Raw genomic sequence first — 21,254 nt, forward strand, 5'->3', positions numbered from 1 at the left:
TTAATAAATGCTTTTTTGTGTGTGTGTGTGAGGCAATTGGGATTAAGTGACTTGCCCAGGGTCACACAGCTAGTAAGTGTTAAGTGTCTGAGGCTGGATTTGAACTCAGGTACTCCTGACTCCAGGGCCGGTGCTCTATCCACTGTGCCACCTAGCTGCTCCCTATATGTTTTCTTACTAAAAGTGTGATAAGGTCAAAGCTGCTCCAAGTGAAGGTAGTAGTTAAGAGCATAAGTACTCATATGGCAAAAGCAGCACCTGGTCTGACTTCTGGTCACTTGGATCTTGTTTATTCCACTTGATATACAAAGTTGAAGATTAGAAACCAGGTATGTAAGCACAAAATCCACTGCAGTACACAAACTCATAGTTCATTAAGGTACGCCATACTAAGAGATTTGACCTGGGAAAACAGATGAATTAGGAATAATTGTTCATATTAGTAGAGGAGTGCATGTCTAATTAGATGACTATTCCTGTAGGGTTTCTTTATATCAAGTTCCTTTAATATGTTTTTTAAATATCTAATTTGAAAAGAAAAAAAAGTTTACATATAATTTTAATGAGTTTTTGTGTGCATGTTCGTGCTCACTATCTCTCTTCCCCCACTTAAAACAAAATATATTCATATTAGGGAAATGAGGTGGCAAGACATAGTAGAAATTGCACTTTAATTGGATTTCTAGTCAAAATGCCTCCTCTTTCCACCTAAGCAACCTTAACCAAGTCACATCACCCCTGGAGTCCTCAATTCCTTCTCCTATAAAACAGGAAAGTAGAACTAGATGATTTTTAAGGTTACCTTCCCACTCCAAATCCCATGACATGCATTAAAACAAATAGTCAAGAACCTAGAGGAGTCAACAGCAATTTCAGGTTTTATGATAATGGAACAGCAGGAAAAAAAAAAAGAAGATAGGAAGTATAATTCTTCTGCTTTCACAGTGGTGATTCTTTCCTTTTTCTCTATGGATTTAGTGCTTCAGCAATAAAAGGTCACAACAAGAGTTTATAATGAGGAAGAGAAAAGCAGTTTGATAACAGCTGAAGATAACCTGTGAAGAACTGGTGATGTCAGCTACCAAAGGGATGCTCAAACTAAAGATAAATTTATTTTTTAAAGTTTTTAAAAGGCTTGTGAGTTCAGAAAATCCTTAATATCTGTTTCTGGTATATCCGGTATATCATTTCTACCCACTAATAGTCCTGTCATAAAGAAAATCCTGCAGCTTACCAACAAATAATTTAATTTCCATGTTTTCAAATGCCTGGAAAATGGAACCTCTGAAAAGAAAACAAACAAGTAAGACACTTGAGAAAAAGCCAACATTGCTGACAACTGTTTTTATCATTTACAAAAATCAATAAATGTGGTCCCATGTCATCAACAACCAATAAATCTGGAGAGGAAGTACATTCTATTTATAATTTACTTCATTTTCTTAAGCTTTAACTTTTGACCCCATCACTCTCCAAATCTAATCATCTTTATTACTAATCATTGTATTTGCAACACATTTAGTTTTCACTGATCTCCAAAAAGCTGAAAACTAAATTCAAAATCTGAGTTAAAAAAAAAAAAAGCAAGCTAGAGGTTCCTTATAGATTATCAGATGTTCCTGTTTGCAGATAACACCATGCTAACTGCATCAAGCCCTGGGACACTGCAGAATCCTAAATGATATTCATAATCACTTGGCCTAATTATCTACCCAGGAACAATCAAGTGGATGAAGAATGACTACTGTCCTGTCTATAATGTGCAGGTGTACAGAGAGCACAAGTATCTCTATCTTGAGCTGACAGCAGATGGACCAAAAATTGACTCAGGAGAATGGACTGGATTGCATTTGGGAAATTGCTCAGTGCTTTAAATAAACCTAAGCATCTCACTGAAACAAAATGCCACTTTAAAAAAAATATTGGGGCAGCTAGATGGCCTAGTGGATAGAGCACCGGCCCTGGAGTCAGGAGTACCTGAGTTCAAATGTGGCTTCAGACACTTAACACTTACTAGCTGTGTGACCCTGGGCAAGTCATTTAACCCCAACTGCCTCACTTAAAAAAAAAATCAGTAGGGGCAGCTAGGTGGCTCAGTGGATAAATCACTGCCCTTGGATTCAGGAGGACCCGAGTTCAAATCCAGCCTCAGACACTTGACCCCTAACTAGCTGTGTGACCCTGGGCAAGTCACTTAACCCTCATTGCCCTGACCAAAAAAATATATCAGTAGTCATCTGGTAATACTAAATTGCTAGAAAACATGGAATACTATACTTTCTGAAGAATTAAGGTTGTGAGCCCCACAAAGTGCAGTAGAAAGATGAGTGGGATGGCTAAATATCCTACAGCTTATTACCAACCAAGAATCTGTACACCAGATAACTGTTAGGCTTCTGAGTCCAATTCTTCATCCCTTTGAATTTCACCCAGTGATCCAAGTTCTACCCTCTAGGGTCAAGCAAAATAAGCCTAAATTCTTTCTGGGATAATATCTCAAATATCTAAAGACCATAATCATGTCCTTCAAAACTTTTCTTTCCTCTAGGAGAAAAAAAAATCTTCCATCCTTTGTTTCTTCAATTGATTGGCTCATACATGGTTTTTACTCAAATGCTTTACTGAATCCAACGTTTATTGTATGTTTACAGCATTTCTCTAACATACTTACCTAATAAACCCTTTCTTGACAAGGAAATGTACCATACCAGATGCTATCAGTGTATATAAAAGAGAGAATCTTTGCTTTATGATGTGCTTAGAAAAGCTCAAAACACATGCTTATGAAACAAATGAATATGTTTACAGAGCAACATATCAATTAGTACAAATTAAAAGAAATACAAATTGAAGTAATAAGTACTCAATGAGTGATTAGGTAGATATGTGAATAGACATCATGGGGTCGGTGAATTTGGGGGATGATTTTATTGGTAGAGAATAGAAGAAATGACATTTGCGAAAGCAAATGGGGTGATTACAACATGAGGAAAAGAACAAAGATTAGCTGTTCGGAAGTAGAAAAGTGTATGTTAAGGATGTGTATTATAATAATGAGATTAAGAAAAGAGGAAAGAAGGTAGATGCTAAGATTGTTAGATGATTCAGGAATGAAGAAAAGTAGAAGATGCGTTGTTAGACGGTTTCTCCTTGCACCACTAAAGCTTTCTTGGAACCAGAAACAAAGATGGACTTCAGTACTTGAGTGGCTCCTTGATTTCATTGGTAGAGAGACTCATCAAAAGCAGGAACTGCAACCCCTCCACATCTTAATCTGTCCATATATTATTCCTTTCCATGTTTTCCCATAAATCACAAAAGATACAAACATAAAAGATGCTTTCTTATGGTTCCTTCAATTTCTCAGTGGCAACCAATACAATAGCACTTAGTTCCCATTCTTGAGATCCCCTTTAGCCCACATCCTTTTCTGGTCATATATATATATCCTAATATCCTTTACAGCACTTCATATACATTTTCCGCTCTCCCCTCCCCAATCCCCTGCACATAGAGGCACAACGGTCTTCTTACGACTTCTTCCATACACCACCATCTCCCAATCCCATGCCTCTTCACTGGTTGTCCACTGTGTGTGGAATGCTTTCCCTCTTCACCCTAGCTGTCTTCAAGTCTCAGCTCCAATCCCACATTCTGCAAGAGACCTTCAGGATCCCCCCATTCCTACTGCCTTCCTTTCCCTTGATAGCCTCTCACCCTGTATAAATCTCCTACGTGCAGTTATTTGCATGTTGTCTCCCCTATTAAAGTGTGAGCTCCTTGAAAGCAAGGATTGTGTTTTTGCCTTTCTTTGTATCCCCAGCACTAAAGGCAGGGCCTCCTACATACTAACTACTAAATCAATTCTTACTGACTGTCAAGTTATTGTTAGTAATGCACTGCAGTTTTACATCTACCATGTGCCCTTTGAGTAATCTATAATCTGAATAATCCAAACCATGCCTTTATAACCAGGAGAATGCCGGTACTAATAGTAGGCTTCTGAGGCACTGATGAGTTTGGAAACACTGAAAGGCACCACACAGTTTCCTAAATATGGATCCAGCCTTATCTCTTCTTCTTACTCTATTATGGGCCCAACTCAATGTCTCACTGCAGTAAATATCCAAAACACTTATACCAACAATCTAAACTCAATAATTTGCCCATTCAGCTATGTGACATAACCTAGGCAACATGCACTTTTCATCCACCTTTTTAAACGATGGTTGTTCAAAACAATTTCCCAGAGAGTTTTTCAATAAAATTATGCTCTAATGTTAACTGTCCTGGAATATTTATTTATATATATATTTTAGTGAGGCAATTGGGGTTAAGTGACTTGCCTAGGGTCACACAGCTAGTAAGTGTTTAGTGTCTGAGGCTGGATTTGAACTCAGGTACTCCTGACTCCAGGGCCGGTGCTCTATCCACTGCGCCATCTAGCTGCCCCCTGAAATATTTTTTAAATGGACATATGAGTATTTCCCTTGCCTCCTGGTAAAGAAAATGTTGCTCTGACCTCTTTCTTCTGCTTTCTTAATGTTCCATTGGATTCATTCCCTAAGGTTTACCCTCATACCCTTGAGATCACAGCCAATGTCATTTATCTTCTTTTCCCCACTGTGGTGCATGGTCAGTAGCTCTTAGCAGAAACATTTCTGGCTATTACGCAGGAACTAGTAATTAAAGAAAATATGGACCACGTAAGCTCAATCTTCTGGGAACAAATTCTTTTTTCTGCCCCACACCAAGTGGTCACAACAATATCTGGACATTCCTAGAAGACACTAACATTTTTTTCTAGTCAAATGCCGGCTGTCCAAAGCATCGTATCACGTGGATCAACTTAAATAGAACATATACCCTACTCCTTCAGCAAGTTCAAAGAAACATTAGATGAAATCCTAAGAACAATGTACACTATTTATAGTTCCCTAGCTTATTAAGTTTCCCAAGCCTCTATTCAGTCCAAAGACACACCCTACTGCTTTGGTCAAAAAATGCAGTCTGTGTTTGTTTATAGCAGCAGTCTCTTAAAAAACAAATCTGAAACAAATAGAGGCAAGTGATTAACACTCCATATTTATGACATAAAATTGGATTATGTGTCACATAAGCTCCTTACAATAAGAAAAAAAAAAAGGTCACCTGTCTTTGGAAAGTAGTTCCTCTTTTATATATAAAGTAGTAAAGCCAAAAGTTAGAAATCAAATCCCACCCCTGAAAAGGACTAATTATACAAACTGCACATAAATGTGGCACAGGTCTTCATAGTTTCCCAAGGGTGTTAAGAACCACTTTTCAGTTACATATTGCTATGTTTTACTTCTTAAGAGAGGGAGGGCATTTTCAGAGACGAAAAAAATTTTTTTTGATACATCAGAGTTCAAAAGAGGGTAAGAATCACTCCGACCACAAAAATTAATAACTGAAAGCAAACAGGGACAGCTGCATGACCCAAAATTGGCACCAATTTTCAGAGAAGGAACAAGATCTCTAAAACTATTACTAGAGGGTTCAGGAATCCCTGGCATAAAATCAAGCAGCTTCCTAACATACACAAAGACATAAAATCTTTCTTCCATGGGCTCCCTATTCCCCCCCCCCAAACTCCCACATCTTAACAAACTCAGTCTGATGTAATTCAACACTATTTATCATAATGACAAACTTATACAGTCACACTGTCCCTTGAGAATCATGATACACAAAATGGTAATGTACACATCTTCCCTACAGTAAACTGTAACACCTAAACACCTAAAGAAAGCCAACAGACATAGAACACTTTTTAAAGGACACACTGAACTCAGATAAGGTAGAAAAAAAGTAGGTTCAAGGGGAGTATTGCAGTTAAGTAGTAATTCAATTCAACACTTAATAAGGACTTACTATGTGCAGGGCAATTCTGACTTTCAAACATGGCTCACAGAATCTCTCTCATGATTTTTGTAGTCACCTTAAACCCTCATACCATGAAAGTTCAGGCTGAATTTCATTCTAGGACTCTCTTATAAGGTTACAATATTCCTCATATCACCCATTATATTACCTAGGCTAACAGATTGTACAAATAACAACAGATATTTACTTTCCCTTTTTTTAAGTTAAAAGGAATTTAGTAAGTGGCTCTGCCCTTTGTGGCTAAACTGGTCCCTTCAGACTTACACCAGCACTGTAATCCTGAAAAATGCCAGACCTCACTGATCACAGGTCTTGACTTATACCTCCTCTCCCCTGCCATGCTGCTTCTAGCTGAAGTCTCCACTTGTCAAGAGATCTGCTCTAGTTCTGGCCCTGCTCCTGCCACTTGGTGTCCTATGCAGAAGGAAGGACCAAGGAGGGGTCTAACCTCTGCAACTCAGGTCATGAGACTGATACGAACCTAAATGAGCAGGTAGAAGAGGCAATTTAATAAAAGAGCAAGGTCAACTGACACTATCCTTAAGTATAGCTGGGTGACAGCAGGACAGATAGTCTGCTAGGCCAGCACCACCTGAAAAATAAAAAGACCAAAGTCAATTTCTATAGGAAAACACCCAGATGTCACGGGCTCAATTATAGCAGAGAAGCAGGGAGAAGGGCATGAGTATCATCAAAAGCTCAGGAATTCAACAACTGCAGATGTGACAATAAACTCAGAAAAGACCCCAAAAGAAGATGAGAGCCATAGTCAGCCAATGCTTGATGAATTAAGTTCACAGCAGGACCAGAAATGGTTCATGATAGGGTGAGCCAGACAAGCCTTTGGTCAGCCAAGGCATGAGCCGGAATGAGAGAATTGTGGGCTTAAACCAAGTCCTACCAAAAGAATGATCTACTTTCCCAAAAGGATGCAGTAAGCAAAGAAGAGTTCATTTGGGAACAGAGAAAAGAGGAAGAATCAGTTAAAGCATGAAAAAGAAACTAACTCTTAAATTTCTCCTTCATTTATTGAATTCCTTCCCTTCCTTTAAGCTCAAGTAAAATGGTACCTCATGTAGGAAGCCCTTTCTTACCTTCCATCACACCTCACAAAGCACTCTTTGCTCTTCTGTTATATTATCTTGATTCTTATCTCACTATTACACAGTAAGGCATTTGAGAGCAAAGACCATGGCTTAGCTCAATTTTCTCTCTTTCCTAACTGTACCCTATACTCAGTAGCTACTTATTAAATATTTTCTACATTTGCATTTGTGGTAGCTCTCATTGGTTCTCTGACCCCAGGGTAAATAGGGTCCAGGGTCTAACCAATAATAGATTACCCCAGGAAGTGGGCAAAGCTAAGTAGTCCATGGGACCTATAACTACTGACAACAACCTAAGGCTCAGTCCTACCCAGTAACCTTGTACATCCACAATACAGAATAAGAAGTGAGATGGGGATTGAGAATCTCACTTTCAGTCTCTTTTATATAAAAACAAAACCAAAACACTGCAAACCAAGAGTTTTTAATTTGTAAGAACCACAAGATAAAAGAGCACTTTGTTTATTTCACTCATATAGCTGTCTTTTTGTATTGGTACAAACTAATGGGGTAGAGAACTTCAAGAGAGTAAAATACCATTATGAAACCAGATGGTAGACTTCTGCAACTTTTAATCTAAGAGAGAGAAAGAGATGCCTGGGGCACTAAAAGGTTAAGTGTCTTTCCCAGTATCATACTTGTCATAGGTAGGACTTATAACTCAGGTCTTCATCACTCTAACATCAGCTCTCTATCCAGGATGTATACACAATTATAAATCATTACTAAAGCAATTAGAAGTTATTATAGGTTTTTAAAAAATATAGCTTATGATTCTTTTCTAAGTAACCAGACTCCCCTCCCACCAAAATCAGCTTCAAGATGGCCATCTCCTACAACTTCACAAACATACACAGACACACACACCTGTCTATCAAATTCCTTGTTAATTGGCCGTGTTAATTAAGCACAATTATAATATACTGATTCAATCCCCCCAAACCAAATGCACTTTAGGACAATTCAGAAGTCAATGTTTTGTTACTTCCAGACAAAGCATTCTGTAAAAGGATAAGAGAAATGGAAAAAGGGGGGGGGGGGCAGGGAAGAAATGTGATTTCTGCCTTCCTTAAGAGAGCCATCAGGCAGGAGGCTTCATGTACATACAGTCTGAAGTTTCAGGCAATTAGCTCTCATTCTGATTTTCATACAACCTGCCTACTAGTGAATAGTAGTTAATAACTTCACACTCCCTACTGCCCCCACCCTGAATCTCCTAACAAGGAAGGAAGGGCAGTTTCTAAATCACTGCTCAGTCATCTTGGATCATCGCCAAAGTCAGAAGCTTTAGAACACCTGTCAAATAACACGTTGCTTGTGAAAAAGAAACACACACCAAAGTGCATTTATATATAATTTTCATATGCATGCTGACTGAAAACAGAATGAACTCTAGTTTAACAGAAAGTCACTTGTTCTGGTGAGAGTCTGGGAGAAGTTTTCCTGGATTCCATTAATATAATACAGAAGCACAGTGGTAAGATTTGATCTTCCACAGTGGTGCTCAATAACCCTGACACAATGTCAGTCTGTCAGGGATCATTTCACCATCCTCTGCTCCATTCCCAATAGCCTAAGTTAATATATGGGATTGCAAGGGGAAAATATTCTCTTTCCAACCTCCTTTCCCCCCACCACAAAAAAGTAAAGCAGAAAGAAAAGAAGAAAGACAGGAAGAAAAGAAAGCTGACATAAAACGGGTTCTATAAAGTTTCAAAGTTTAATTTTCCTTGCTCTAGCAGTCTTTTAGTTATTCTTGATAATTTGAAAATGGCCTAAAGATTAATACTCTCTTTTAATAATTTTTGTAAAATACTGAGTGCCAAGAGATACACCACCAAGAGACCCAGTCACTGAAACCTTACCTAAGGGTAGGATAGTAAAATTCATTAAAGAAACAAGAGAAAGTAGTTAACCAACAAGTTAAACAAATGCACACAGAGAGTGGAGGAAAAAAATGCTATTTTGTTTAAAATTCTATGACTAAGTACTGGAACTTGAAGATGTACACAAAGTTTAGTTTGTTTTGTGAAGAATGACATTAATAATTTTTTCAAAAAAATTAAAAATAATTTTTGCAAAACTTTATGCATCAAATGTGCTTTATTCAGTTGCTTCAAAAAAGCAGAAATATTATATTCATTGCTGCTACAACAGAAAAAAACTCATTAATTAGCCTTATCATCTATCTGATCCTAACTTGGATGAGAAGTATCAATTATATAATATCTGGAAATAAATAAATGCCTTTCTTTTAAAATATTCTGTAATAAAGAACTTGAATTAGTTACACTAGCCTCCCCTATTAACTCTGCAGTGGAAATAGCAATAGAACTGAAATCAAAAGCTGTGCATCTGAATCCCAACTCTGTCCCTTAGAATCTGTGTGACTAACCAAGCACATCAGCTTTTAAGTCTCTAAGATAAAGCAGGGGGATGACACATTATCTCCAAAGTATTCTTTGAACTTAAAAAAAAAATTCATGATTCTAATCAAACATTGTTTTCTTTACTAAAGACTCATACTAATTTCACTTTTTAAAAGTCATCAAGATATAGCATATTTTGTGCATATGTATATATTTCTATGCTTCTAACTAAAGGTAGGATCTTTGGCCTCCCCAACAACAACAATGATAATAGCCAACATTTACATGGCTTTTACATTTATACAATGATATACAAGGATAATAATAGCCAACATTTACATGGCACTTACTTTTTTACACTTTACAATTATCTCATTTGATCCTCACAACAATCCTAGGAGGTAGGTGTTATTATCCTCACTTTACAAATGAACAAATAGAGGCAAACAGAGCTTATTTGCCTTGCCCAAAGTCAAAAGGCAAGTAAGTGTATGAGGCTGGATTTGAATTCAGGTCTTCCTATGTCCAGGTACAGTGCTCTCTTTGCTGTGCCACCTAGCTGCCTCCATGATAAGCATAATATAGTTTGTCATTTAATGCTGTCAATGAATTCTCGAGGACTAATGATACCTTCCCCTGTGCCCTCAACACATACTTTTTACTGCTACCATCACTACCATCTCTGGACAAAAACAAATCATTTGTATCACAGGCATTTCTTGGAAGAATTCATTTTTGACCACACTATTCTCCCATTCAAGTTTATCCAAAAGGCAGAATTTATTCTCCAGCAAGAGAACCTCACCCCAATCTAATGACATATAACTGGACAGCTGCACAGCCATGGCAGCGGTTCACAGTAAGGGGGCAGTTCCAGAACACAAAACAGATTACGGAGCCAATGGGTGCGAAGTATTTACAATTCCCCCCATGTTCAACTGAAGTTGGAGACTATAATATTTAAGACAACCTTTATTTGAAGGTAAACTGACAATGCATAGCAAAAAAAAAAATGAAAAATGAAGTCGAAAATGTTTGTCAGTCTCCAACTACTAAAAATGGCATAAAAATCTTTTCAACTTCATCTAGCCAGATACAATCTGGGTTTTTTAATGGAAAGAGAAATGTGTCTATTTTAAAACAGAAATGGAGCCTGTTTTCTGATTAAAAGAAAGTCAATCTGGTGAATACAAAAGAGCAAGGGAGACCTCTAAAATCTTCAAAAAGTAAAAAGGAGTCTAAGAAAATCGCACCATATATGTACCATATTATCTCAGCCACACTATGAGAATTTTAAAATATTTTCCTAAATTAATCCCAGTACATATGTGCTAAGATATCAAAAGAAAAAAGATTCTGAATTTCAAAATGGGCACCTCTCCTCTATTGCACATCAACAGTAAAAATTCCTACCTATACATCTAGTGTTTTATAACTTACAAAGCACTTTCTTTTCAACAGTTAGGGTCAGCTCTCTCTCTCTCTCTGTCTCTCTCTCCGTCTCTCTCTCCAGGCCTGGATTTCATCACTATAGTGAACCCTGAAATGGAAACTCCTCTCCAAGAGAGCAGATCATCATCTCACAATTTATAGTCTTTCCCTAGGACACTGAAAAGGTAAGTAGATTGTTCAAAGTCACACTATCAGTATGTGTCAGAAACAGGGCTTCCTAACTCCAAAGCCCTTCCCCTATCCAATATAATACACTCTAAGTATTACTATTCCGTCTTTACTAACAAAGAAACTAAGGTTCAGGTAAGTAAAGCAGGATTTGAACCCAGGTCTTCTAACTTCTGAGCCCATAGCCTTTTCTACTATTCTGCACAGCTTCCAAATATACTAAGAAAGTTACTTCTCACTAACTTTTTTTTTCCTTTTTTTTTTTTTTTTTAGTGAGGCAATTGGGGTTAAGTGACTTGCCCAGGGTCACACAGCTAGTAAGTGTTAAGTGTCTGAGGCCGGATTTGAACTCAGGTACTCCTGACTCCAGGGCCGGTGCTCTATCCACTGCGCCATCTAGCTGCCCCACTAACTTTTTTTTTAAAAACCACTGTTAGGGGGGCAGCTAAGTGGCGTAGTGGATAAAGCACCGGCCCTGGAGTCAGGAGTACCTGAGTTTAAATCTGGCCTCAGACACTTGACACTTACTAGCTGTGTGACCCTGGGCAAGTCACTTAACCCCAATGCCCTGCAAAAAAAACAAAACAAAAACCACTGTTAACAGCAGTGGTCAGACCCACCTCTTACTATCCCTTTCAAATTACTTTCACACACCCAAAAAAATGCTCAAGAAGCTCTGCCCATCTCTGAATGTTTTTACATGCAATGAGCTGGGCATTTTTTCCACATGCATACTGCATTACTAGCAGCACAAAGGCACGCAATCAAGAACTAGACCAGCAAAGAGGCTGGCAAAGACTTATTTCAGGCAACTGCAAAGAAAATGAAAATGTATGAGATGCAAAGTCAGTAGGCTTCAGAATAACTCTATACTTGAACATTATGATATATTTTTTGACTGAGAGAATGCTGTTAAGAATCAAATCCCCAGTCCAAGAATCAATATTTTTCCAAGGTAATAAACATAACAGAAAGTATAGATCACATTCCTGTCACCTCCCCCTTCCCCCAAAAAAGGCTTGCAGCTCTGTTGATTGATTCCTCTAAGTCAAGGGCTCTTAACCTTTCTTGTGTGATGGACCCCTTTGGCAGTCAGTCTGTTGAATACTATAAACCCATTCTCAGAACAGTGTTTTTAAATGTACAAATAAAATACATAAAATTACAAAGGAAACCAATTATAGTAGAATACAGTTAAGAATTTTATTTCAAAACAAAAAAAGTCATAAATTTCCAGTTAAGAACTCCTGCTCTAAGTCAAAACACTAATGCTAAATTATAGAATTTTCATGAAAACATTTACAATTGTATAATCAAAATTGTTAGTGCCAAACAATGGGGTGTAGATATATAAATATGATATTAGAGTTCCAAAAGTTTTTCACCCAAATAGTCTACTAGTCTTCAGATTTGCTGATCCTAAATACATAAAAGAAAATAAATCAAGGGATTATTCTAATGAGGGCAATTCTGCATTTGCAAAACCCTACCTAAAGCATGCTTTAGCTTGAAAAGAGAATTTAAGTTAAATAATGAAATTAATATAACTGCTTTTGACCCAATAAAACTTATGTATAAGGATTTTAAATCTTCCAAAGTCAGAAACTATTTCAGTCCTTAGATTCACATTATTATTTAATATTCAATAATTACAAGACTGAAATTTTTCAGATCAGTTTTAGTCACTGTCTTTATTACATTAAAAAAATCTTTTAAAAAAAGTCTGGAAGATGTTTGACATATGGGAGGTCACTAAATGATTGTCACTATTGTTCACAGAATAAAAACCTTAATTGATTAATAATCACAAGGTATCTATCGCCATCTAGTGAACAAGAACTTCAATTACTACACTAGCCACTTCACTATTGATAGCCTGCATTAATGGCACAGGAATCTGCCTAAGTGAAATCCATGCTGTTGAAAGTATGGGGGCATGCACCCACTCACTCTTTCTGAGAAGAGAGAAGATATGCATAATTTGTTATGTTTGTGTACCTAGATGTATTTTCATTTTTTTTTTAAAGATTTCGTTCTTATCTCACTGAGAACACCAATCTCCTTTCTTTTAAATAGCATATCCCATGAATCTGTGGAAATACAACTTTCCCTCAGCCACACGAGCTCCTTCATTATTAAGAGACCAAAATTATAAACACGATAAGGTGAAAGATGGATGATACCTGTAAACAGGTAATGTTGATGTCCATTTGACAAACCATCAGCCCTTTATAGTATAACCATGCCTTTAAAAGTACAATTAGTAATTATGCTGAGTCTCCACTAAGCCCACAACATACTTGATTACAGAAATTATTAGGTCATTAAATCTAAACCTGCATCTTTCTAATAAAATTAATGAGCATGTATAAAATAGCCTCTGAAATAGTGAAAAGAACACAAATTTCTAGCCCTCCCCAGAGTAAATGTCAAGTTGTATTTTAATGCAAACTCTACACTCTAATGTGTCATTCTGATATCACAATAAACTAAAATGTGTTCTTCCAATTTATTTTCATGTAAATCTTAAAATAATTCATACTATAATTGCTTTTAAGGTTGAAAAACTCCTTTGCTCTTCAAATAAAATTATTCTTCAAGTGTATGTAGCTTAAAAAGAGGTGTGCTTCATTACAAAGGTATTGTCTTATAACCAAACATTATGCAAACTGGCTATCATTTGGTGATGCCCTCCCTTGCGGTGCTGCTTTAATGACAAGCTAAAAGAATTTCCGAATCACAAATCTCTAATCAGCAGTCCAATATTACCACCTAACATTATCAAAACCAAAGACAGAATCTTTTTGGTTTGTAATGCTCTTATTAAATCACCAAAAAATATAATTGGATTAGAGTTAATATTTCTTATATGTGATTTTAAATGACACTCCCTCCTATGGCGAAGTTTCCAGGGCTAAACTGTATCATTAGTATTTCCCAATAACCACAACTATAATCAAGCTTCTCTTGTTCACAGTTGATGATATAGGCATAGTAATCCCAAGTAAAAGGAAAGCCAGAACACAGGGATTTGAGTCACATAATGGTTAGGGATGAAGACTTTCTAGATACCTCTTTATTGGACTATTTTTCAAGCAAAGAGATAGGAAAGACAAGGAAGAAATAAATTTTTAAAAATAATTTGGATTTTGGTTTTGTTCTATTTTCTAAGAGAAATGAAAATTGAGTTTAACCTTCCTATTAAATCCAGCTCAATGAGAAATACAGTCCTTAAAACATAACAGATTTGGGGGGAGGGGGAAACACTGGTCAGATTTGGGGCTTATCATTACCCACAGTGCCCTGTTCAGCTTGCAGGTTTCTGAGCCAATGATGAAAATGTAACTACAGGGATTTCCCAACAGCAAGAGGCACTCTCCAAGGGAGTAAATTGTCAACTATTGCCTCTCATGAGAAACTTAAGAGTAACCTTGATCCGATCTCAATAGTCAACCTATGTATTATCACCCAGTTGGGGCATAGTGAGTGCATTTCCTAAATACAAAAATAAGATGGTATTCCATCAGGAACTGCTGGATGCATGCACAGAAATAAAATCTGAATAATTCTAAAGTAAACTTAACGTAAGAAACCAAAATTATCCTCTCCTTCTTCCAAAAGCCTCTAAAACACCCACTTCCATCATCTCCTTTAAGGAAATGCATACATCTTCAGATAAACATTCTGCCCAATCCTACCCAAACAAGATGGGATGGCTGTCTAGAACTGAGAGGCAAGAAAATTTCAGAATCACAACTCTCTAAAGTACATTCTAGGCTAGGACTAGGATATAGACACGTAAACTGATGGTCATTACCATGTGTTTGAACATTGATTCCTGTGTCTTTCAAGCTTAGTATTCCAAGAGAGGACCCCTTCATCATGCTTATTCATACAATGGACACTATTTCTTAAGACTAAGCCAAGGCAGCTCTATAAGCCAACATTAATTTAAGATTTTATTTTTTTTTTTAAATATAACCACAATCCTTTAGTGTTTGGAGGAAATTAATGAAAGACAGTATAAAGTATGAGTGCAGATGAAGCCCACATTTGAATGAACACTTACCCTAAACTTCTTAGTGTTTGTGTCTGGCAACCAGTGACAACTCCAAATGCTTTCTTAATCCCACTAACCTTAAAATATCAAAATTATTCCAAGGGGCACTTGAAGCTGCATAATTCAATTAAAGAACATTAACAAAAGAGGGAAAGGGGCAGCTAGGTGGTGAAGTGGACAGAGCACCGGCCCCGGAATCAGGAGGACCTGAGTTCAAATCCAACCTCAGACACTTAACACTTACTGTGTGACCCTGGGCAAGTCACTTAACCCCAACTACCTCACTAAACAAACAAACCAAAAGAAAAAAAAAAAAAACCCAACCCAAAAACAAAAACGAAAGAGGGAAAAAAGAATGCTCTCCTATTTTACCACAAGAGGACTAGTTGAAAAATTCCCACTTTGGGGCAGCTAGGTGGCGCAGTGGATAGAGCACTGGCCCTGAATTCAAGAGGACCTGAGTTCAAATCCAGCCTCAGACACTTGATGCTTACTAGCTGTATGACCCTGGGCAAGTCACTTAACTCCAATTGCCTCACCAAAAAAAACAAAAAACAAAAAAAAAATTCCCACTTTTAAAGATGTCAAGATTCTGCTACTTACCTCCCTTCCTTTGTATGTCACCAAAGCAGCTAATGGTTTGGCATAAAATCTGCTAAAGGAAAATCCAAGACAGCCGTACATACTGTTTGCTGTGAGCTTCAAAGCCTTCTGTCTAATGTCGTACTGCAAGGTCATAACATGGCCAAAAGAAAGAAATCAGAAGTTGTTGATACATAAAATGCACAAACATGCAAGCAACTATGTCAGCTCACATCTTTGGTTAAGCAACAAAAGGGGACAGACATCTTTCCGTTATCTTCCAAAACATACATGTAACATTTTTACACTTTCAATTACTCAATTCCCACAGCTCCTAAAAATACCAAGCAGAAAGAAGGTCTCACAAAATTCAAGAGAATTCTAGATGCTTGGTAGCAAACTTGGTCAAGGGACCTGACTTTCACAAAAGAAGGGACGTTGAGATTTCTGCATCTGAAGATATCAGCACCTGTCTGCTCATTCTTGCATCTTTGTCAATAGGGAACTTCATCATGTATACCAAGTTTATGAAGACTCAAAATATCATTGGCCCTAGAATCATTATAATTCCATGGGCTAAACTGAGGACTTGCTGAAACATTTCTTGCTAAAAAGCAGTACCTGTAGAACAAGGTCTGGATTTAAATCTTGCTGTTTCATGAGCTGTTTGACTTGTTTTCTTCTCTCAACCAGTTTCCTAATTTCTTTGGGTAGAATACCCATTTCTAAATCTGGATCCGGCAAATCAGGAATATCTTCTTGCTCTTCATCCTGCAAAATAATACATTTCTTTAAAAGTCATATCTAAAATAAAACTGCCTCCTTTTGGGGATAATAATGTCTACAGATAGTCATTAAGAGCATCTTAAAATTTTTAATTAAAAATATTAAATATGTATTCCATAATTCCTGTCAATCTCATGTTAAAAAGAGATGAGATGACTGGCCCGAAGTCAGAAAAATTAGAAAAAACTTGGGACCCTTGGGGAGGAAAAAAAATCTCTTTTGAAACTAGATGTCAAAACCCCTTAAGGAAAGAACAAAGAAGGTCAACTAGACAGAAGTTACAAAGCTAGACCCAGATACCTTGGAAAACTTCTTCCCTTCCTGCTACTATATAAACATTCTTCTCACTGCCCTTTTTTGTTCCTAGTTACTCTCTGATCTTCACCTGGTAGCACCTCATTTTCCCCTGAAGCTAGCCCCAAATTTAAAGATAAACCATGGCTCAAAGAGAACTTGATTTCTGAAACAGGTGAAACAAAAGAAATCTGTTAACCATGCTCTCTTGTAAACAAGAAAATCTTACCACTTTTCCTAGCTTGCTTTTAAAATGAAAATTATCCTAAGAGCTTGAAAATTAAATGTTCAAAAATACCATCTTATATGAGGGGTTCTTAACTTAGGGTCTGTGAACTTAAAAATGTGTATTTTTGATAACCATATTTAAATAAAATTGGTTTCTTTTATAATCCTATATACATTTAAAAGCATCATTCAACAGACTGCCAAAAGAGTCCATGACAAGCAAACACATATTAAAAATTCCTGTTTTAGACAATATATCCTTCCACACATACTACAGAATTGAAAAATACTCAAAACTGTACATACTCTTGTAGAGGTTGGGGTAAAAATTCAACTATATGTTAAGGTTTCTTTTAAAATTGTGAATATATATAGTTCTGTGAGACATGACAAGTCTAATTTTTAAAGGTGTTCCTTATCTTTTGTGTAGTACTTCATATTTGTAAATTACTTTGTAATCACTAGAAGAATAAAAATATTTAAGAAATGCAAACAGGGGGCAGCTAGGTGGCGCTGTGGATAAAGCACCAGCCCTGGATTCAGGAGTACCTGAGTTCAAATCTGGCCTCCGACACTTGACCCTTACTAGCTGTGTGACCCTGGGCAAGTCACTTAACCCCAATTGCCCAGCAAAAAAAAAAAAAAAGAAATGCAAACAGCAGTCTTGTTAACATGTATTGCAAGGAAAACAGACTTTTTCTAAAGCCTCCATTAATTCTGCAAATGTATTACAGATTATGTTAAAGAAAGGGCACATTTGCCCTTTCAAAGGCTCAGAATTAAAAATAAACCTTCTGGCTTAAAGGATGTCAAGCCCAGGTGACATAAGAGGTAGAGAACCCAGAATTTGCCAGTTTGTTGTGAGCTAACATAGTTGCTTAGTCTGTGACTATTATGTATCAACAAACTGACAATAAGCCACACACACACAGGAATCATCTTTGTACTGTCCTAAGGACATGTTATTTTCCAACAGAGCAGTGAGGAACAGAAAATCCAGAAAGAAGAGTCTCATACAAAACCATGCTTCTTTTATATCAATTACCTAACCAAGCTACATAAATAATAAACTTATTTATATTATTTATATTAATCCAATTTTTTTGCTAAACTTTAATAAATGTTTTCAATAAGCATCTATTATGTAAATAGGTCCTGAGAGATAGACAAAGAGATATAAAAAGATTAATAAGGCACAGTCTTAAAAACAAAGTTTAACTAAAGTAACCTTCCATATCCAACTCACAATCTAATAGTATACAGAGCTCACTATCTAATAGCCCAATACAATACATAAACAACTAAGTATGATATGAAATGATATGAGTACATAAACAATATAAACAAAAGATTATATGAGGTCTGAGAAGAGACTACTGGGGGGGGGGGCAAGGGAAAGACTTCATGAAAAGATGGCATTTGATCTGGGTTTTTATAGATGGGTAGGATTTCAACAGGCCAAGAAGGGGGCGGAAGAGGCATTCTCAAGTGTAGGAAACACAGCACAATGTGTTTAGAGAATTACAAGCAGTCCAGCTTGCAAGTTTGGCTAGAGCACAACACATATAAAGGAGAATATTGAGCCAAGAAGTTAGAAAATTAAAATAACGCCCAAAATGTCAAGGCTTTATTTAGAAGGCAATAAAGATTTGGAAACAGGCAGATAAAGTGACTAAAATATCCATACCCTTTGACCCAGAGATTCCATTGCTAGACACACAGCCCAAGGAGATCAATGATTAAAAAACAAAAAAATGTCCCCATATATACAAAGATATTTATAAAAGCAGTTTTTGTGGTCATAAAGATCTGGAAACAAAACAGATGGCTATTGATTAAGGAATAACTAAACAAACTGTGGTATATGAATGTAATAGAATGCTACTGTGTTTTCAGAAACAATGACTACAGAGAAACAGAGAAAGACTTCCATGAACTGATGCAGAGCCAAGAAAGCAATATAATGAGTTCTACTATAACACTTGTTTTGAAAACATAAATTTGTTTCAATACAACTGATTTAAGGGAATGATTTTATCATAAGATGAATTGTGTCTGCTTATGAGCAATTTCATGCAGCTCATGTAGGCTGACCTCTTGTCCTTGGCCCATCAACTCTATCAGCCTGAGGTCAAAGACAGTGTCACTATTTATTGCAGTACATATGTATTTCTTAACCATTTAAGGTATATGGTGCTACCATTTTTATTAGGTTCCTATCTTTTTTTGTGTCTCTTGATAGAGTCATTTGTGTCATTGATAAAGTTTTTCAGTGTTGTGTCCCTAATACCACTTTTCCTATAAGCTCTCTGGTTTTTATTGTGCAATTTTGTGGACCACAGTGATTTGTAGGAACATATATGTCACATTATAGCAGAACTGACAGTACACAATAACTACCACAATGTAAGTAGAAAGAACAACTACCATAAAACTATAAATGAATATGACAAAATTACAAAGTACAGTCTTAGTCCCAAAGAAGATTTGAGAAGTTACCTCCTCTCATTCGTTTGCAGAAGTGGTTAGTCAGTGAGTGTAGAATACTGCACATAGTAGATATTTTCATATACTGACTGATTCTGCTAAATTTTTTTCTTCCTTTTTAAAAAAAAATTCTTTGTTATAAGTGTTGGATCTTTGAGAGAGGAAGGGATACAGAAGGAAATATCACCAATATAAAAACAAAGAATATCAATAAAAATTCATTTTTAAAAGCCAGTAGTGGGGTAGCTAGGTGGCGCAGTGGATGGATAGAGTACTGGCCCTGGATTCAGGAGGACCTGAGTTCAAATCTGGCCTCAGACACTTAACACTTACTAGCTGTGTGACCCTGGGCAAGTCACTTAACCCTCATTTCCCTGCCCCTGCCCCCCCCCCAAAAGGCAATAATGAGGCTCCAATAGGATTTTAGGAGAGAAAAGACATGTTTAAATGTGTGCATAAGGAAGGTCACATGGGCACGATTAGACAGCACTGCAAAGAATAGGCTGAAAGAACAAGAGTGGAAGCATGAGGCAAATGGAATAGCTCAGGCAGGTGATGATGAGACGTTGTATAAGTGTGTGTAATAGTGGAAATCAAGAGATGACAGTGGACTGGAGACATGAGGGTTAAAGAAAAGCCTGAGGCAGCACCAACATTAGTGACTAGATGAATGATGGTACCACTGACCAAGAGAAATTTCAGAGGAAATAATATTAGGAAAAAAAAAAAGAGCAATTTTGTACATCAAGTTTGAGGTGCTAAGTGGTAATCCATTATCTTAAAGAGGAAGGGAGAGAGATGGATGAATAGCAGTCAAAAGCAAAAGCTTGCAGAACAAAGATTAAGGGACAGTAAAGAGTAACCAGCAAACAATAGAGAGACAAGAGAACAAGGAGAGTAGAATTATCTAGGGAGTTAAAGGAAAAGAGTATCCAGAAAAAGACTGTGATGGATAGTGTTAAAGATTGCCAAGAGTGCAATGAGATAAGAAATTAGTTGATAGGAAGGTCAGTGGGGAACTCTGAGACAACCATTTCTAGAGAGTAGTGTGAATAGAAATCAAATTACAAGCCTGGCTGGAAAATAAGTTGAAGTATTAGATATGGGCAACTTTTCCAAGAAATTCTGACATGGAAGAAAGAGAAAGAAGGATAACTTGATGTAAGAGGAGGGTCCAGGGGTGGCTTCTTTTAGGATCAGGGAATCTTAAACACATTTTCATGCAAAAGTAAAGAAGACAATAGAGATAAAGAGATTAAAGATACATGGAAGAGTAAGGGACTCAAGAGGTGAGAAGATATGAAATCAAAGACAGAAAAAGTGATAAGCTTTGGCAAAAAGGGATATGTCACCTCTGAGACACAGGAAAGAAATAATGCATGAAAATAATGAAGTATTGAAGGAAGGTTGTTGTTCAGTGATCTCATATCAGAAAGCTTGGATCTTTCCTTGATAGTCATATGGATGACACTAAAGAAACATCCTAAAAGACAATCTTAATTTTCAAAGCAAAATAATACTTTTTCTGTTATTCGTTTTGAATTGCATGTGAATCCTGAAACCAATACTTCACACTCCCTGGATTCAGGAGTATCTGAGTTCAAATCCGGCCTCAGACACTTGACACTTACTAGCTATGTGACCCTGGGCAAGTCACTTAACCCCCATTGCCCCGCAAAACAAAAATAAATAAATACGCCTTCACATAAGAGGATGATACTATTGACTATTGGTAAAGAAATAATTTTGACTTGTTTTTCCATTAGAGGGGACAGATTTATGTATACACATCTACTTTTCCTAGCTTCCAACCCT

The 21,254-nt window shown here is 36.8% G+C and overlaps 1 protein-coding gene across 3 annotated transcripts in view; it reads right to left on the minus strand.

The window, feature by feature from the left end:
• The window catches only part of POLA1 (DNA polymerase alpha 1, catalytic subunit), a 345,895-nt gene that overhangs the window by 278,017 nt on the left and 46,624 nt on the right, over window positions 1–21,254 (minus strand). For all 3 annotated transcript variants that reach the window (XM_043997404.1, XM_043997405.1, XM_043997406.1), the window contains exons 25-26: window positions 16,266–16,415; window positions 15,666–15,788 (exon numbers count right to left, since the gene is read on the minus strand). In XM_043997404.1, coding sequence (XP_043853339.1) covers window positions 15,666–15,788; window positions 16,266–16,415 — 273 coding nt within the window. The remainder of the gene's footprint in view (window positions 1–15,665; window positions 15,789–16,265; window positions 16,416–21,254) is intronic.

Source organism: Dromiciops gliroides, chromosome 3, assembly GCF_019393635.1.
Source record: "Dromiciops gliroides isolate mDroGli1 chromosome 3, mDroGli1.pri, whole genome shotgun sequence".
In the NCBI taxonomy this organism is placed as follows: Eukaryota; Metazoa; Chordata; class Mammalia; order Microbiotheria; family Microbiotheriidae; genus Dromiciops; species Dromiciops gliroides.